General features: G+C 32.8%; 1 protein-coding gene across 1 annotated transcript in view; it reads left to right on the top strand.

Annotated features, from left to right (window-relative positions):
• The first annotated feature begins 5,416 nt into the window (after positions 1-5,416).
• The window catches only part of LOC146141419 (centrosomal protein of 104 kDa-like), a 20,716-nt gene continuing 10,030 nt past the window's right edge, over positions 5,417-16,102 (top strand). Inside the window, exons 1-10 of the mRNA XM_083389412.1 lie at positions 5,417-5,543; positions 6,036-6,188; positions 7,042-7,180; positions 8,144-8,290; positions 10,087-10,147; positions 10,784-10,859; positions 11,135-11,316; positions 12,670-12,806; positions 13,893-14,000; positions 15,608-15,733. Coding sequence (XP_083245538.1) covers positions 5,431-5,543; positions 6,036-6,188; positions 7,042-7,180; positions 8,144-8,290; positions 10,087-10,147; positions 10,784-10,859; positions 11,135-11,316; positions 12,670-12,806; positions 13,893-14,000; positions 15,608-15,733 — 1,242 coding nt within the window. The 5' untranslated portion in view covers positions 5,417-5,430. The remainder of the gene's footprint in view (positions 5,544-6,035; positions 6,189-7,041; positions 7,181-8,143; positions 8,291-10,086; positions 10,148-10,783; positions 10,860-11,134; positions 11,317-12,669; positions 12,807-13,892; positions 14,001-15,607; positions 15,734-16,102) is intronic.

Below are 16,102 nucleotides of genomic sequence, written 5' to 3'. Positions count from 1 at the left end.
TCAGTTTTGATTTTTTCTTGTTTATAATTTTAGGTACAACGTCCTTTTGTTCTTTCTAGACACCGCCCTTGTGAGTATTTTACCGTTGAATGAAAGTTCATTGAATTTTTCTATATCGGCAGTGCAATGCAGATTTAAAAACGCGTTTGAGCTAACTTACCTTCACCACAACTGACCTGTCAGTTGCTAAATTACGTCTCATTTTTAGATAGATGGATTGAAATTTATTTCGGAACAACGGTAAATACACCAGTCGCAATATTGAAATAAAAGAAGCGTCCGTAGTTTCCAGGGGGCGGCGAAAGACTGTTAAGTCATCTAGTCAGCTGCACCCTGGCTGTGATTCGATTCGAGTTAAGCATTTTTTCAAGAAAACCAAGGTGAAACAAGATACATAACAAAAATAATTATTCGTAATTACTTGTCGAAAAAACAAAACAAAATACCTTATATTTTTTGTTAAGTTAGGAATTGATCAGTGATAGTATCCTGGGCAAAAATTCCGAAGATTTATAAAGGCCACGTGATGCCTTTTTACCTTACTGACAGCTAAGATACCGTCGCATGTCCATTTGGTGTCCAAGCTTGCATAATGTAACTTTTTAGTTTAGCCTTTACGCCAAGGTTAAATGTCTGTCAGTTTAGGGATTCTAAATATGTAGGCTCAGTTTGCTTTCGATCCAGAGTTTAGTACTGTTTTTCCAAATTTCCTTGATTTTGGTATTCTAGAAAGATATTTTCTACTAGATATTTGACTAACGGCTTTTGTCTTTTTCTAACAGATCGTTCAGCAACAACGAACCAGCTCGATAACGGAAGAATTCCCAAACGCTAATGAGCAGTTCAGCTTCAGCTCTTTGACCGCCAACGTGCTTTGTGCGAAGCGAGCTTCTTCTAGCCCAGGGGTCGGCAACCTTTTCTAGTCGTGGGCCAAAACAAAACTCAGAAAGCTGTCTCCGGGCCGCAAAAAATGATAACTAAGAACTGCGTTATTTTTATGTTAGAACAACTGTGAAACAGCCGGGCCTCGGATCGTAATAACATTTAAGGAGGCAGAGTGTTGGCGCAAAGCGCGAAAAAAGTATTTGTTTGGATTAAAGTTTACATGTCGTTATCCATACTACTAAAGAAAAGTGTAATAAAAATAATTTGAGAGGAACACGATAACGTTAAAGATATTAACTCAGTGTTTGTTAACCTTTTTAAGTCAAGGCACACCTGGCAAGCAAAGCGAGCGCGATTTTTCTGGGGGGTATACCGACATTTCTTTTAAAATTCTTGCAAGTTTTTATTACATTGCCGAAAACAAAAAAAAGTGTTAAAAAATGTATGTCCAGCATTTTTGAATACGTTTTCCGTTTGTCCGCGAGGCACTTGGCAGTCTTCCATTGCGCAACGGTAAAGAAGCGCTGATCTAGTTGAAAACACAGCATCAAAACGTAAACAAACCGGACGTTGAAAGATCATTCACGTGAAGCGCGAAAACTTTTCGCACTTAGCTAACGTAGTTAAAATAGTCAAAAAGTATTTGTAATGGACTCGTGTCTAGTTTGTCAAACAGGCGGCGGGACGGATGAATAACACCCGCGGGACGTAGGTTGCCGACCCCTGTTCTAGCCGCACAACTACGCAGTTATCAACGTCTTGGAGGTTCGCCACTGCTTTTGACTTCTGCTACAAAAAGCCGAATAACAAGGAGGACATTCTCATCCAATGGACAATAATTGACATCCTGGAGGAAAAAGACGAAGAATTTCTCCGGACCTCTTATTAAAGATAAGGGGAGTGTATATAGCGGCTTATGATGGGGTCACATCCCGGTCATTCAGTTCGAACAGCATGACAGTTGTGAGTCAACACTCTGTATATGTGTGTTATTTGAACAGTCCAGAACTTAATGTTTTTGTTTCGTGTTTAAACCGCGTTGTTATGAAATTTGATTAACGTCATTTGAAATATTAAATTTTAAGTGATCGCATTTGAAAATTATTTTAGCAAAATTTGCAGTCTCAAACTGTTCAGTTCTGATCACGTACGTTACCGTGGTAAATTATTGAGTAAACTGTATAAAGTACGGATTTACCGTTTGTTATTCGCAATAATTTTTTTTATTGTCGTTCGCTCCCACACCGCTGACCTAACTATACTAAGGAAAATTTGTCCCAATTGATTGCTGATTGAGCAATTTGTATTATGTGGAACTCTATTGTTTAGCACAAGGCTGCGTTGGATTGTAATTATGTACCATAAAACACAATATTTGTCATTTAATATTTACTTTATGACCTTGCTTTGTACTCTTTGATACCGAAGCACCCGTTTACAATGTACATATTTACCTAACAACCTAAATTAATGTAAAATGTTCGCAATATTTATTTGATAAAAACAAAAAACATGCTTAGCTTGTAAATTTTATCTGCTTTATCTTCATGATTAATAGTTTTTGTAAGAATATTGTTTTTTGTCGTATTTTGCGAAATGTGCATTTCCAGAATTTTTAGCGGCACGTTGTTTTTTAAAACTTTCCGCCAAGGGTCCTAGTCTTGTCGCTGATATTTTACAAATGCCAGGCAAAATGATCCAAACAACTCACTAAACTAGCTTAAAACTTTATATATACAAAATATATGGCACATATATTCTAAGTTATAAGTCAAGTGTTTTAAAACATCTAGAAATACAATTAAACATTTAAGAGTTATTAAACGCCCATCGCGTTTTTACATAGACGCTTGAATAAAATGGTCCGATTAAGGCGATAAAAATAGGTAACGAATATAAAATACAAGCAAAAATGGAACCAATATTTAGTTTTAATTGATAGAGAACGCAAAATATTCTTAGAATTAAATTCCAAGACAACTTCCCAAAGTTTTGCGGTAAATGTGTATCGAACCGTTGTGAGTTGGCTTTACAGTTGGTTGGTAGGAGACTTGTTTATTTTTGTTGCCGATATTTTGCGCAAAAATCAAGTTTGTAAATTTTTGAGCATTTTAATTGAACTATCTTTTTTGATGGAGACATTTAAGACACAAATTGTGTTTAAATTTTAAAAGCTTGACCGTACTTCATTAGGTTAAAGCAGGGTTTCCCAAACTGTGGTCCGCGACGACTGCACAGGTGGCCCGTGGCTATATGACAAGAAATTAAAAAGTTTAACATTCTGTATACGTTGTACAGCAGGGGCCGACAACCTACGGCCCGCGAATGTAATTTATCCGACTCGCAGCCTCTTTGACAAACTAGACACGAGTCCATTTCTCCTACTTTTTGACCATTTTAACTATGTAAGTGCGAAAAATTTTCGCGCTTTGCGTTAACGATTTTTATACATCAGGTTGGTTTTAGGGTTCCTCTTTTTCCCGGATTTTTTCACTTCCGGGAAACGGGATTGAAAAATGAAACTTCCCGGGAATCCCGGGATAAAAAAAAATTATACATAAATTACGTCATTTTGAGGTTTGTATTTTTCTCCAAACATTTAATTAAGCTCATTTATGGGCGTTCTTTCACTTATGTAGGTGGAAAGTTATGCAAAAAAAACAAAAGAAAGAAATACCGCATACCACAACGTATATTGTTTGGGTTAAGGTGCGGGTTTGGGTGAGGGTGGGTCAAGTAATATTATATTTTTTTAATAATAACGCTTGACTCACCCAAACGCTAACCGGCATTCTAACCCAAATAATTTGCATTGTGGTAAGCGGTATTTAAAGACCGTTTTTTTTTATTAATTTATACCTTCATAACTGAAGGAGCGCCAGACCTTCTCTAATACGAGTCAGGACCCTTATTTGTGCATGCATGCGCATGCATGACGCATTTTTTTTGTTAGAATAAATTTAATTAGGTTTTTCCGCTGGTAAGCCCAAATAAAATAACTCAGGCAACGACGTTAACATGATTGGTACTATTTTTTTCTTTATATTAGTCAAAAACGGCAATATTTTTAAAGTTTATATATTTTTAAATCCGGGATTCGGGATTGTTAATTCGCGGGAAATCCCGGGAATTTCACGTCAAGACATTCCCGGAGAGGAACCCTAGTTGGTTTACGTTAGGATGCTGTCATTTGAACTAGATCAGCGCTTCTTGCGCTGTGGAAGACTGACTGCCAAGTGCCAAAGTGCGTCGCCTACAAACGGAAAACGTATTCAAAAATATTGGACATACATTTTTAATTTTTATTTTTGAAATGTAATAAAAACTTGCAAGAAATTTGAAATAAATGCCGGTATATCCCAAAAAATCGCTTGGTTAACATACACTCAACTGGATAAACTATTAAGGTTATCGCGTTTTCTCAAAGTGGTTTATTACACTTTTTAATATGAATAACGACGTGTGGACTCGAATTTTAAACCAAACAAACGCCTTTTTTCGCGCTTTGCATCAACACTTTACTGACTCCGTAAAAGTAACTAAACACGTTTTTAAGTGCATAAACATTTCCGAAGCCTGCCTGATCAACAGTTGTTCTAACATTTTAATAACAGAATTCTTAGAATTGTGAGGCCCGCAAAGACCTTGAGTTTGGTTTTAGTTTAAGTAGAGGGAAGCAATCCCATCCGTCCAACTGATGTTATTAGTTTTGTAAATATATAAAAATTGGTTTTATTTCTTTTTTGCTTTGTATTGCGGTCCGCGAAAAAACAGATTTACAAATAGTGGTCCGTGGTCCAAAAAAGTTTGGTAAGAGTAAAAGCATTGAAATTCGCGAAGTAAAGGCACGTAAAAACCTTTAGCCAGAAAAGCAAGTTGAGAGTTTGGGTTTGGGTGGGACAAGTATTATTATTGTATTTTTTCTTACATATTTATGCCTTTCCATGCAATTTCAACTTTGACAACTCAGACCAGCGCCCGCAATATTGTCTATTTTAGTCGCCAACTATTTTTTAGACTTTTGTTTGTTTTTGGGTGTTTATATGCCAGGTATTGACAACTTATTTTGTTGGTGCAAAAAAACAAGGCGCTGCATTAATTTCGTACATAGAAAGTAACGCAAAAAAGGTCTACGAATATCGCATACTCCAACGCACATTATTTTGGCTGTAGGTTAGCTACCCAAACCCAGACGCTAAAACGCACCCTAACCCAAATATTGTGCGTTACGGTATGCTGTATTTGCAGTCCGAAACTCTTTATTTTTTTTCTGCATTACTTTTCACGTGCTAAATAGAAAGAGCTCAATAAACAAATCTGTAGGATTGTAGACCAGCGCCGATATTTCTAGCTTGCATAAAATCCTGATAAGACCAACTGGTTTTTTGGCACCCTGGCTAAAATTATCGACAGAGTAGAACACTCCTTAAAAAAAATAGGCGATTTTTCTAGTTTTTAAAATATTTATCCATTTAACTCACGCTAAACCCCCAACTTTCAATCCACAGTTGTTATACATTGTAGGGTTTTAATGTAGACCGTGAAATGCCGACCAAGGTCCAGTATTCAGTGGTCGGCGCCACCGGTGCCGCTGATGGGTACGGTGCAAAAAATCTCGAGCACCAGAGTCCAACTGCCCCTGGATGGCAAACCGCAAGGTAAGGTCTTAGATTCATTTTAACTGCAATCATAACTTGCTTTTTTTTCATTATTTTAGAATATAGTTTGAGACAAAAATATGTGACTGATTTCATTATTCATTAAGTTGCCTGCCAACCTGTAACAATACTGTAATCTGTCTGTACACCAAGTCAGTGTCTATGTTGGTTCATACAGACACTGTGGGACCTAAAAATATTCACTAAGGTTTAAGAAATAACCAACAGAATTTTAAACAAATACACTAAAAAACAAGAAAAACTAACAAACGCAATTTTAAAAGACAAAAAATCATATATTACTTTAATCATATATTACTAAACTATTTAGGCTGATAACTTTAAACCAACAACATTGAACAGAAATAACAACGTGCAAAAAGTTTCGGTCATTTTTTGACTTTACCTATCTATACGTATTCTGTTTTCATTGATGCCAAAACAATAAAAATGGAATATTGTAAAATTAAAAAAAAATTATTTTCTCTGTAGGTTCTGTGTGTACCCCCAAGAGCTGATAGTTTGTTTGCAAGATCACAGTCGAGTGAAGAAACTGCAACTCCTCGCCCACCAATACATGATTCCCTCCAAGATTGAGTTCTTTGTCGGGAATAACCCAACACCAGAAAGCTTCAAACGACTTGGGTGAGAAAAAAATAATTCTTCATGTTGTTAAATGATATGGAAGTCCGATAATATCGGATCGGGGCAGATGACCTGATGCCAAGTTATACTATTTGTACTCTGATACTAGGGTGAGATTGTGTCAAGGTTTACCGATCAAACATTGAGTTTTCCACTTTAAAAGGTAAATTTCTGAGCAATATTTATGTAAAAATTGAGGATGTAATGTTTTTTAACATAATTAAGTATTGGATGTTTTTGCCCAAAGCATGGAATTGGGATAAAATGCCAAGTATTTGACATCCCTCCAAAATTACCTTTTCTATTTACATGTTCTGTGTGCAATTCTGAAAAAAACTATTGCACATTTATCTGTTTTGGCAACTAGCTCTTGTATAGTTAAACACCTTTATATGGATAAATTACAATTGACAGAAGACTAAAAAATATGACTCAAAAGTAGAGAAAAATCCATTTTTGATAATTTTTTTTTTAAGTTGGTAAATTATTTTTAAAATATAGTCACAGTGAAAATATTTATTTGCTGAATCACCTTATAACAGTTACCTATTTACTTACATTCTTATGCCTATAAAATTACTTTTCTAATGCGATTAAAATACTTTTCTAATGCGATTAAAAATACTTTTCTAGTGCATGTAAAAATATTTAGGTATTTGCTTTATATAGAGTTAAGAAAACACACATATGTGTAATTTGTAAATGTTAAAGAGGACATTAAAAAGTAAAAAAAAAAAAAACTTAATATCTTCATATAAAAAATTATAAAAAAATTAAAGATTGCTGAATTTGATGTTTCTCTTTAAATTTCAACTCTTTATAAAACTGACTTGTAATTTTGTTATATTTTCAGTTACATCTATTTGTCGAACAACGAGAAAACAGGATTTAAGTCTCGCGAATTGAAGTCTGTCCACGTTGATGCAGAGGGCCGCTACATACGACTGGTGATTCATAAAAATCATATGAACAAGTACAACATTTACAATCAGGTACGTACAGAGAGGTTATTTTTAATCGCAGATATTTTTTAATATTGTAGCAAAATTATTAAAATTTTATTTATTATTTATATTTTGAATGTGATTCATGAACTAACTTATTTGTCTTACTAATTAAAACTTTGACTCATTATTTTTTTAATGCTTTTTGCTTGTTAAAATTTAAATTCTTTAAAATATTTATCAAATGTTCTGCTTGGTACATAACAGTATCATTACTGTAAACTGCATTTTAAAACATAATAAATTGAAATGCTAAATCCAGCGTAGAGTTTTTTTTATTTGGCGAATAACTTTTTTAGCAAATATTATATTAAAAAACAAAAAGTAAAAGGTTTTATAGCACCAAAGCTGCCCTAAAACCTTCGAAATCAGTGTTTTATTCCAAATTTCATTAAATTTGCCTATTTGTCCAGTTGTCCACAGTTATGATGCTACATATCAGTCTTGACACCAACTTATTTTTTTTTTGCAGATTTGAATTAGGTTATTCCCCCTTCATGCTAAAATATTTTGTTTGGTAAATGAGTAACTTTACTCCAAACTGAATTTTAAAACAATAAATAAAATACTAAAAATTGAGATCAACCGCTATAACTTTTTCGGACCTAATGTTTTGTATATACCTGAATATAGTCAAAATTTGAATTAATTAAAAAAGAAAATCAAATCTACTTATTTTTTTTAAACATTTATTTTTCATATTAGTATGTTTTTTTTGCAAAAAATGAAAAATTTGTTTAATTAGGAAAAAAATGCATCATATTTTTGTTATAACTTTTACCGATAGCGGTATATAGTTAAAAAAAATATTGGCCTACATTATCTGTAAACAGATGTATCGCTCTATCGACTAAAAATATGTCGTGTTATTTTTCCTGTTTTTTAGTATAAGGAGTTTTATTAAAACAAAGAAATACTTAACAGTTATCTTACAAACTATTTGTTTTTCAGGTTGGAATTATGGCTTTTAATGCGCTAGGAGATTCTTCTCGCAAACCACTGAAACAAGTTGACGGAGGAAACTATCTTAACGACTCTATCCTCGATAAACCGGATTATATTTCGCCGATGGATGATCTAGCTTTTGACATGTACCAGGTAAATACACCAACGTATTTGATCACACTATTTGATTATTTTCATTTTTCTTTTTTGTTCTTTGCAATATTATTAAATTAGAAGGATTAATAGATTTTAAAAACTGACTGCTTTTAAAAGAATTTTTTTTTTTATTTATGATCTTATGTTTAATATGTTAAAGGTAAATAAAATAAAACACTTAAAAAGAACCTACTTTATTTTAAATGGTATTTAAGCTAAGGCCTGACTTAGTAAAATGGTTTTACAAAAGATACAGGATATTTTGATACGGAGATATCCTCCGCATTGTTTTTTTTGTTTTTTACTATATTTTTGATCTACTTTATTTTAAGGCGTCAAGAAACAGTAGAAAAATAAAAAGTTCCGCAACATAAAAAAATTAAAAAAATATTTCCGTCACAAAAGTTTTGCTGACACTTTTGATACTACTTCAAGATTGTTTTAATACTTATCTTTGAACAATCATTTCAAATTGTCTATTTGTTCAGTTACTTGCATCATTTCATCAAAAAATCCCACCATTTTATTCAGAATCATAACATACAGTAGCCAAATATAGGGTGCTTTCACAGCACTTTTGTGTTTTTTGCAATGAATTCAGCACCCATTTCACAATCAGATTTTAAATTGTTTTCAAAAAGAAAGTTCTTGTCAACCTATGTATATAATTATGCTCTATATTTTATGCAATGCTTTTATACTTGAAACAAATTTCAGGGGTTTGTTAAGTTCGGTGAATATTGTTATAATAACAAATGTCCCAGTCGGGGCTTTAAACATCAAAGCGTTGAGCAATCACAGCTTCAAGTATTGAATAAGCCTAGTTCAAGTACTCTCATCCCAAGTACTTAAATGTGTGGCTGCTTCAAATGTCTGCGTATTTGATAATCGTCAAAGTTCTAACTGAAACATTGGCTTACTCAGCATGCCTACAAAATTTACAGTTATTTACAGATTTTAAAACTTTATTTCATTGCTTTGGTAAAATGTCTGTGAATTTGTTTTTTAAAGATTTAATAAAATTTTTTTTAGGTTCTTTAAAACAGTGGTTCTTAAACACCGGTCAGCGTCAACTTCCTGCCGGTCCAACAAATATGTTATTTTATATCTCAATTGCAAAATGCAACATGTTAAAGGCTTACCCATCAAATTTAGAATTTTGCCAGTTTCATAATTTGCAACATTGTGGCGTAAAATAGGGTTAATGGTCTACTTCTGACTTTATCGTACGTCACAATGCTGCAATTGTTGTGCCCAACCGTTTAAAAGTAGGCTACAACTGGTTTAATTCCTAATCTTTGAGACCAGGTGTATGTGAAAACTTAGAAGACTTTTATGTTGCATACTTTTCGTAATAATATTTTGGGTTGATTTTGATTTTGATTTTTAAAGGTCCACCATTCTGCAAATTTGTTTTAAACTTCTAGCGGCCCGTAAGTTTAAAACGTTGAGATCCACTGCTTTAAAATATAATAGCGTAAAATATAAAAGCATACAAGGAAGTGATTCTAAATAATCTTGTGGCACACAAAAAAATAAAAAACAATTTACATTACACATTTACAAAACCAATGAATTATAACTCCCTTGAAACTACACAAGAAAAACATCTCAGCCCCCTATGCCAAGCTGATTTTTTTTAGATAAATAGATTTTTTTTTACAAACTTTTTTTTAATTTTTTTTAATTTAGGAAAAATTGAATTTGCAAAAACTAAAAAAAATAAAGTGAAATATTTAATACCCAATACACTGTTCCTAAATGATGTTATTTGTTAAACTGATGTTGTTTAGGACCCGGAAGTAGCGAGTATTATTCGAAGACTCGACGCTCACAAGAAAAAAGCTGTTATTGGTGAGTAAGCAGAATTCCACAATTGCCTACACTAGGTCTTACCAAACTGTGGGTTAAGCAACATGTTTTAAGTTTGCCCAGTGTTTTTTTGAGCTACGGAACATGTATGCATTAAAAATGTTTTTTGCGGACCATAAAACCAATAAAATAACCAACACAACAACTATTTTTTTAATGTCAGTTTTTCTAATTCCTTCCTTAAAGCCACTGCTACCTCAGGTGAATTCAATAAATTCCTTAAGGAATGTCTGGTGATCTTTCATGGAACGCTAATGTTCTATGTGGAACACCAGTTAAAATCACTAAGTGGGCCTATGTCTGTTTTACCACGTCCTTTACATATAATAATTGTACCCTTTTCTTCGTTTCCATATACAAATGTAAAAACTAACAGAAACCCATCAAAAACAAAAGTTTAAAAAGGATCCACATGTCTACCCATTAATGTAATTAAAATTAGGTGGATTTCATATAAATGACCCATCCACAATTTAAAAAATATTCCTTTTCTGCTATTCCATCTAGTAATTTACATTTTTTGGCATTATCAGCACGTCGGACTTGGGACGTTTTACATGATTTTCCCCGAGTCGGACTCCACACAGCTTAAAACACTTTGATTTTAACTTGTTTTAGAGGAAAACTTTGACATCGCAAAACGAATGAAGCAGGCTATCGCAGATCTCCAGAAAGTTGGAGAAAAGTTGGCAAGGTAATTTTGATGGGTTTTTCATGTCAGATCTTAGTTGGACAAATCTTGTTTGGTCGAGACTGAATATTAAAATATAAGGATTCTGACATACATTCTTATTCTTTTATTACTACATAATAACTTCTTCAACTGTGCCACGAATTGGACAAAAACCCTTATTTAAAATATTTAACCCTTTATTTAAAACATTTAACCCTTTGTAGCAGTCAGTACTCCACCCCAAACTAGGCATCTATGCATAGAATACTTACATTGTTTTTGGTTTTATATGAAAGGTACGAGTTGGACAAACGACGAGCAGTTGAGAATGAAGATTACGATTTGGCGAAGAGCAAGAAGTCACAGATGGAGGAATATCGACTGAAGGTTTACCAACAACTACAGAGGCACGATCTGCTTGAAGATGCTGGGATCGCTACACAGAGACACAACGAAGCAAGGTCACCTCTTATGCAAGGTAGGTTTGTTGCAATAAATGGTTGAAAGTATAAAGTCTCACACGATTTAAATAAAAAGCAATATGAAATTACATTTATTAAGGGCCAAATGCTAATGTAGTTAGAATAATTGGTGTTAAATTGCTCTTTTACCAACTTTTAAACAGCATGTTCTAGATGTAATAAGTTTGTTGGAATAAATGGTTAAGAACTTTATAGAAAATTTTAGTTTATTTAATATTTTTTAGAACACCACTAAGCTCATCCAAAAATGTTAATCGTTAGTACAAATTTTTTTAGTTGTCAAAAAAAGTTTTACTAACCTGTCTAATTGTTGCTATTTACTTTTTAATTGTTAATTAAAAAGTGCATTTCAGTGTAAGTGTTCTTTGAAGTTAATTTAATTGTGTTAGCATTCTATTACACGCCACCAAGCAAATGGTCTCTTAAAAAATCGTCTGAATAAGCCTATAGAGTTAAAATCCTAAATGTAACGAAATAAGGACTAAATGGACAAAATAACATCTAAAACTGTCAAAGTTTGGGCGCACTATTTTAAACGACGCCATTGGGGCCTATTTTGGCATCGGATAGTTTCTCATTTTGGAGTTAGTAATGGGTAATGGTTGGGTTAGAATTGGGGTTAGAGTTTTTATTGGTTAAGTTAGTGATGTACTTAGGGGCAGGTTTTGGGTTCTGTTTCGTTATTCTGGCCATTTAGGACTTATTCTTGTGAGTTGAGATCTCTTAACGATTTAGCGATTGTTAGGTATTAGTCCTATTTTGGCTTTATTTCCGACGGTGTTGTAGTTCTAATTTCTTATGGCTGAAGTGATATAAAGTGACCTTAATCTGTCGGAATACAATCCAAATTTATCAGAATATGGCCTAAATGGCCCAAATCCCGCCTCTAAGTACATCACTAACTTCACCAATAAAAACTCTAACCCCAATTCTAACCCGCCCCTAAGTGCTGAAACCCATATTAAGTAACCGAAACCGAATAACCCTTAAACTGTGAGAGAATGAGACCACCGGGTGCCCTCGGCCTGACATCAGCCATTTGGTGTCATTTTTTGGGTGCTCTAGTTAGAAAAGCATTCTTTAGACGCCAGGCTGTTTGCGCTTGAATTCATTTGTAGACTTAGTGATGAAGTTAGGGGTGTGGTTTGGGTCTTGTTCATTATTCTGGTCATCTAGGTTTTTTTAAGATCGGTTTTGATTATATTCGTTTTAGACCCTATTTCTACTATTAGGTAATTTCTACTATCCTATTTTGGTCTTATTCAGACGTTGATGTTATTCTAATTGTAGTCTTATTGGTAGAGTACTTATAAAGTTCTTACAAAAAAGTTACGTTTTTCTACTTCCAGGAATGACCCCCCGCCCGGAACCCCGATCTGAGTACCACTCACCCCCACACCAAACCCCGGCACCCACCGAACTGGTGTCGCCCAGGGAGGTCTCCCCCCACCAATCGCACGCAACGACACCCAGGCCGGTTGTCCAGGTGATGGGATAATCTATAATAAGTAGGGATGTTTTAAAGTAGAATATCCGGTTCTTGCCTTTTATATAATTTATATCAGTGATCTCCAGCCTTCATGACATGCAACCCTAATTTAAATAAAATGAAATCAGAATTTACATTGCAACCTCATATTGCTTTCAGATATGAATTGAAATATTTCAAATAATGCTGAAACAAAGTAACAGGCGCGGATATGCTTAATGTATGCACAATTCATGAGAACTGTGGCTAAACATGTTAACCAGAATGATAACCTTTAGGAAGTTTTGTAGTTCAATTACAAAATTAGACAGAGTTGGACAGAGTCAGAGAATTGTACTAAAACAGCTGGAATATGATAAGTTAAGGCAACCTCACAAAAATTTTAGGCAACCCCACTTGGGGTCGCGACCCACAGGTTAGAGACCACTGATTTATATGATGAAATAATCAATATTATTATTTTTATATTGGGATCTAAGCCTGTCTCAACACTACCAGTTGATCTTTTATCTATATCATCTAAAATTTTCCAAATTATGTTTTATTTAAATAAAATATGAATATTCTAAAAATCTTTTTTGTATTTTCTTTGTGTTTGCAGTTTTTAAGCAGAACGGATGATGGTGTTTTGGCGTAACTATCAGATTCTGTTTTTAAAGTTTTAGATCATTATAAACCTTTTGTTCAATTTTTTTCAGAAATTTGATTGTAAACATGCATTTTTATATTTTTTTTTATTGATTTACAAATTATTTAAGAATGTTGCCAAAAGCTTTTGTTAAAGTTAGATGAAACAATAATGCTATTATAATTATGTTTTTTTGGATCTAAGCTTTTTCCAACACTGTCATCTTTTATCCATATCGCAAGATCCAAACAGAACCACAAAGTTGAAAAGTTCGAAAACAAGTGTATTTAAAAAATTGTGAATTATTTTAAACCTTTTTTGTATTTCCTTTGTATCTTGCAGTTTTTAGCCAGAAGTAATGATGCAGTTTTTGACGTAACTATAGTATTCTGTTTTTTTTAAATTATTTGTCCTAGATCTTTTTTAACCTTTTGTTCTATATTTAATTTTTCCAGCCCTCCCCCTCGCCTGTACGCTCTCCCTCCCCCGAAGTTAATTACGACGAGAAAGTCATTCCGGCACTTTCGAAGGATCCCAACAAACAAGATCCGTTTCAAGAGGAGGTTTGTTAGAAATCATAAAAAACTGGTTAAAATGGGTGACAACAAAATTGTTGCTGAAAAAGATAAAAGAATGATAAAAGAAAACTTTTTTTGAAAAAAAGAAGAAGATTTATTCTAGAAATCGAATCTTTTACAACTGATTTGACATTTATCTTATAATAAATTCTCAAAAAACTATATAATAATAAAATAAAAAGAAAATCTTGCTTCGAAAATAACAACAAAATTCTTGAATAAAATAAAAACAGGAATCTTACTAATAACCCAAACAGTAATTACCCCCCAAAAAACAAAAAAACTATTAACATACCTTCAAATAATGAATTGTTTTCTACAAAGTTGTATGCTAAAAATAGAATATTTTCAAAGTTATAAAAAAACATATATAACTTTACAATTGATTTAACGTTGCTACATAAAAGAAGAAAGAACTATTACATTCTAGAAATAAAGTCTGTATAGTTTTTAACTGTAACTTTGTATAGTTTTTAACTGTAACTTGAGTAAATATATATTGAACCTATTTGATCGCTAAATCTGCTAATAGAACTACAATCATACTTGTAACATGTGGGAATTATATTTTATTTAATCTTAATAAATCCTTAATACAAGTAGAAGAGGTACATTATTATGTGGACAGAATTTGTGGTTTATAGGTGGTACTAGGTATTTATTTATTAATTTCTAAATTTCATATTAAATAATTATATTACTTATTTAAACTGTGTTCACAACTTTTTTAATGAAGAACTCAAAAGTGTTACACTTTATTCTAACATTTTAGTTTAACTTGCCATCAAAAATTTAACATAATTGATTAAGAAATTGTTATACACTAGAATACCAAGCGATTTAAATCTAGATTTCTGTGGACTTGTTTAGATTTGAAAGCAGCAGTTTGAAATAACAAAGGCCTGATATCAAGTTACTTAAGTGATGTCCTTTGGGGATAATTCAGCTGTTGGCCAGACTAATTGCCTCACAAACATGCCTATGCCTTATGTCTGCTATTGTACATTCACTTTTATAAGGTCTTTACTTTTATTCTTATGATTGTTATTATCGTATAAAGTTCATGATATGCTAAATTCCCATAAGAAACACAAAAGTTTGTTAAAAAATTAGATTTCCTTCTGTGGAACATTTTTGTCTTATGATCATTTATATGAGAGTGGAAAAACTGTTTTTGCTCAAAACAACCAGTTAACGTTTTCAAAAGAGTTTTTAATTAAGATATTAATAATCTATTCCCAAGTCAAATATCCTTCAACATTATTCGCCGCAAAAACTTTTACTTTTATCGAAGTTCAGCTTGTTTTTTTAAATGGTAGCCTTTATAAATTTTAATTTTATCCTCACGCCTAAGATACTCTTTTACATTCAATAAAATAAAAATATTTATCAATGCTCTTCATATTAGAAGAACTAGATTTCTTACTCTTCACACTAAATAGAACATTCAATAAAATAAAATTATTTATCATAGACTGTTATTGAAATCAGCTTGTTTTTCTAATGACAACATTATAAATTTTAATTGTATCTACCTAATAAACTCTTCCTAATTTGTTTGTAAAAAATTAAAATTGTGACATTTTCCGCAGTTTGCATCTCCGCCACCCGGTGGCGCCCCCGAGAATGCGTCTGGTGTGAGCGGTGAACCGGAACCGATGTCGGAGAAGAGTATTCGTGAAGCATCGTCGGTAATCGACGTGTTCGGTTTACCACTGGTTAGTGAAGTATAGACTTGTTATATATGATAATTTTTTTTTTCTTTAAAAACAGAAATAATGAAAAAAATGTTTTTGAAAGAATAGGTTTACCACTGCTTAGTAAAGTATATAAGGCGGTGCGAAGTAATTATTCTATTGAAATCTAAATAAAAACTCTAATTAAAAAAAAACGGTGAAAATAGCAACAAACTGTTTGATGTGCAAAACTTGAGATAAATGGCTCAATTTTGCAAAATTAAATTTTGCAACCAATAAAAAAAAAAACACTTCATTTTTAACCAATGTTATATTTTGTAGAAGCAAACGTCAAACTCAATTAATTATAACATAATTGCAAATGTACACACAACCTCCTAATTCTGAACA

The sequence above is a fragment of the Ascidiella aspersa genome, chromosome 5, assembly GCF_963924565.1.
Source record: "Ascidiella aspersa chromosome 5, kaAscAspe10.2, whole genome shotgun sequence".
NCBI lineage: Eukaryota > Metazoa > Chordata > Ascidiacea > Phlebobranchia > Ascidiidae > Ascidiella > Ascidiella aspersa.
This window is presented reverse-complemented; position numbering and strand designations above follow the sequence as displayed.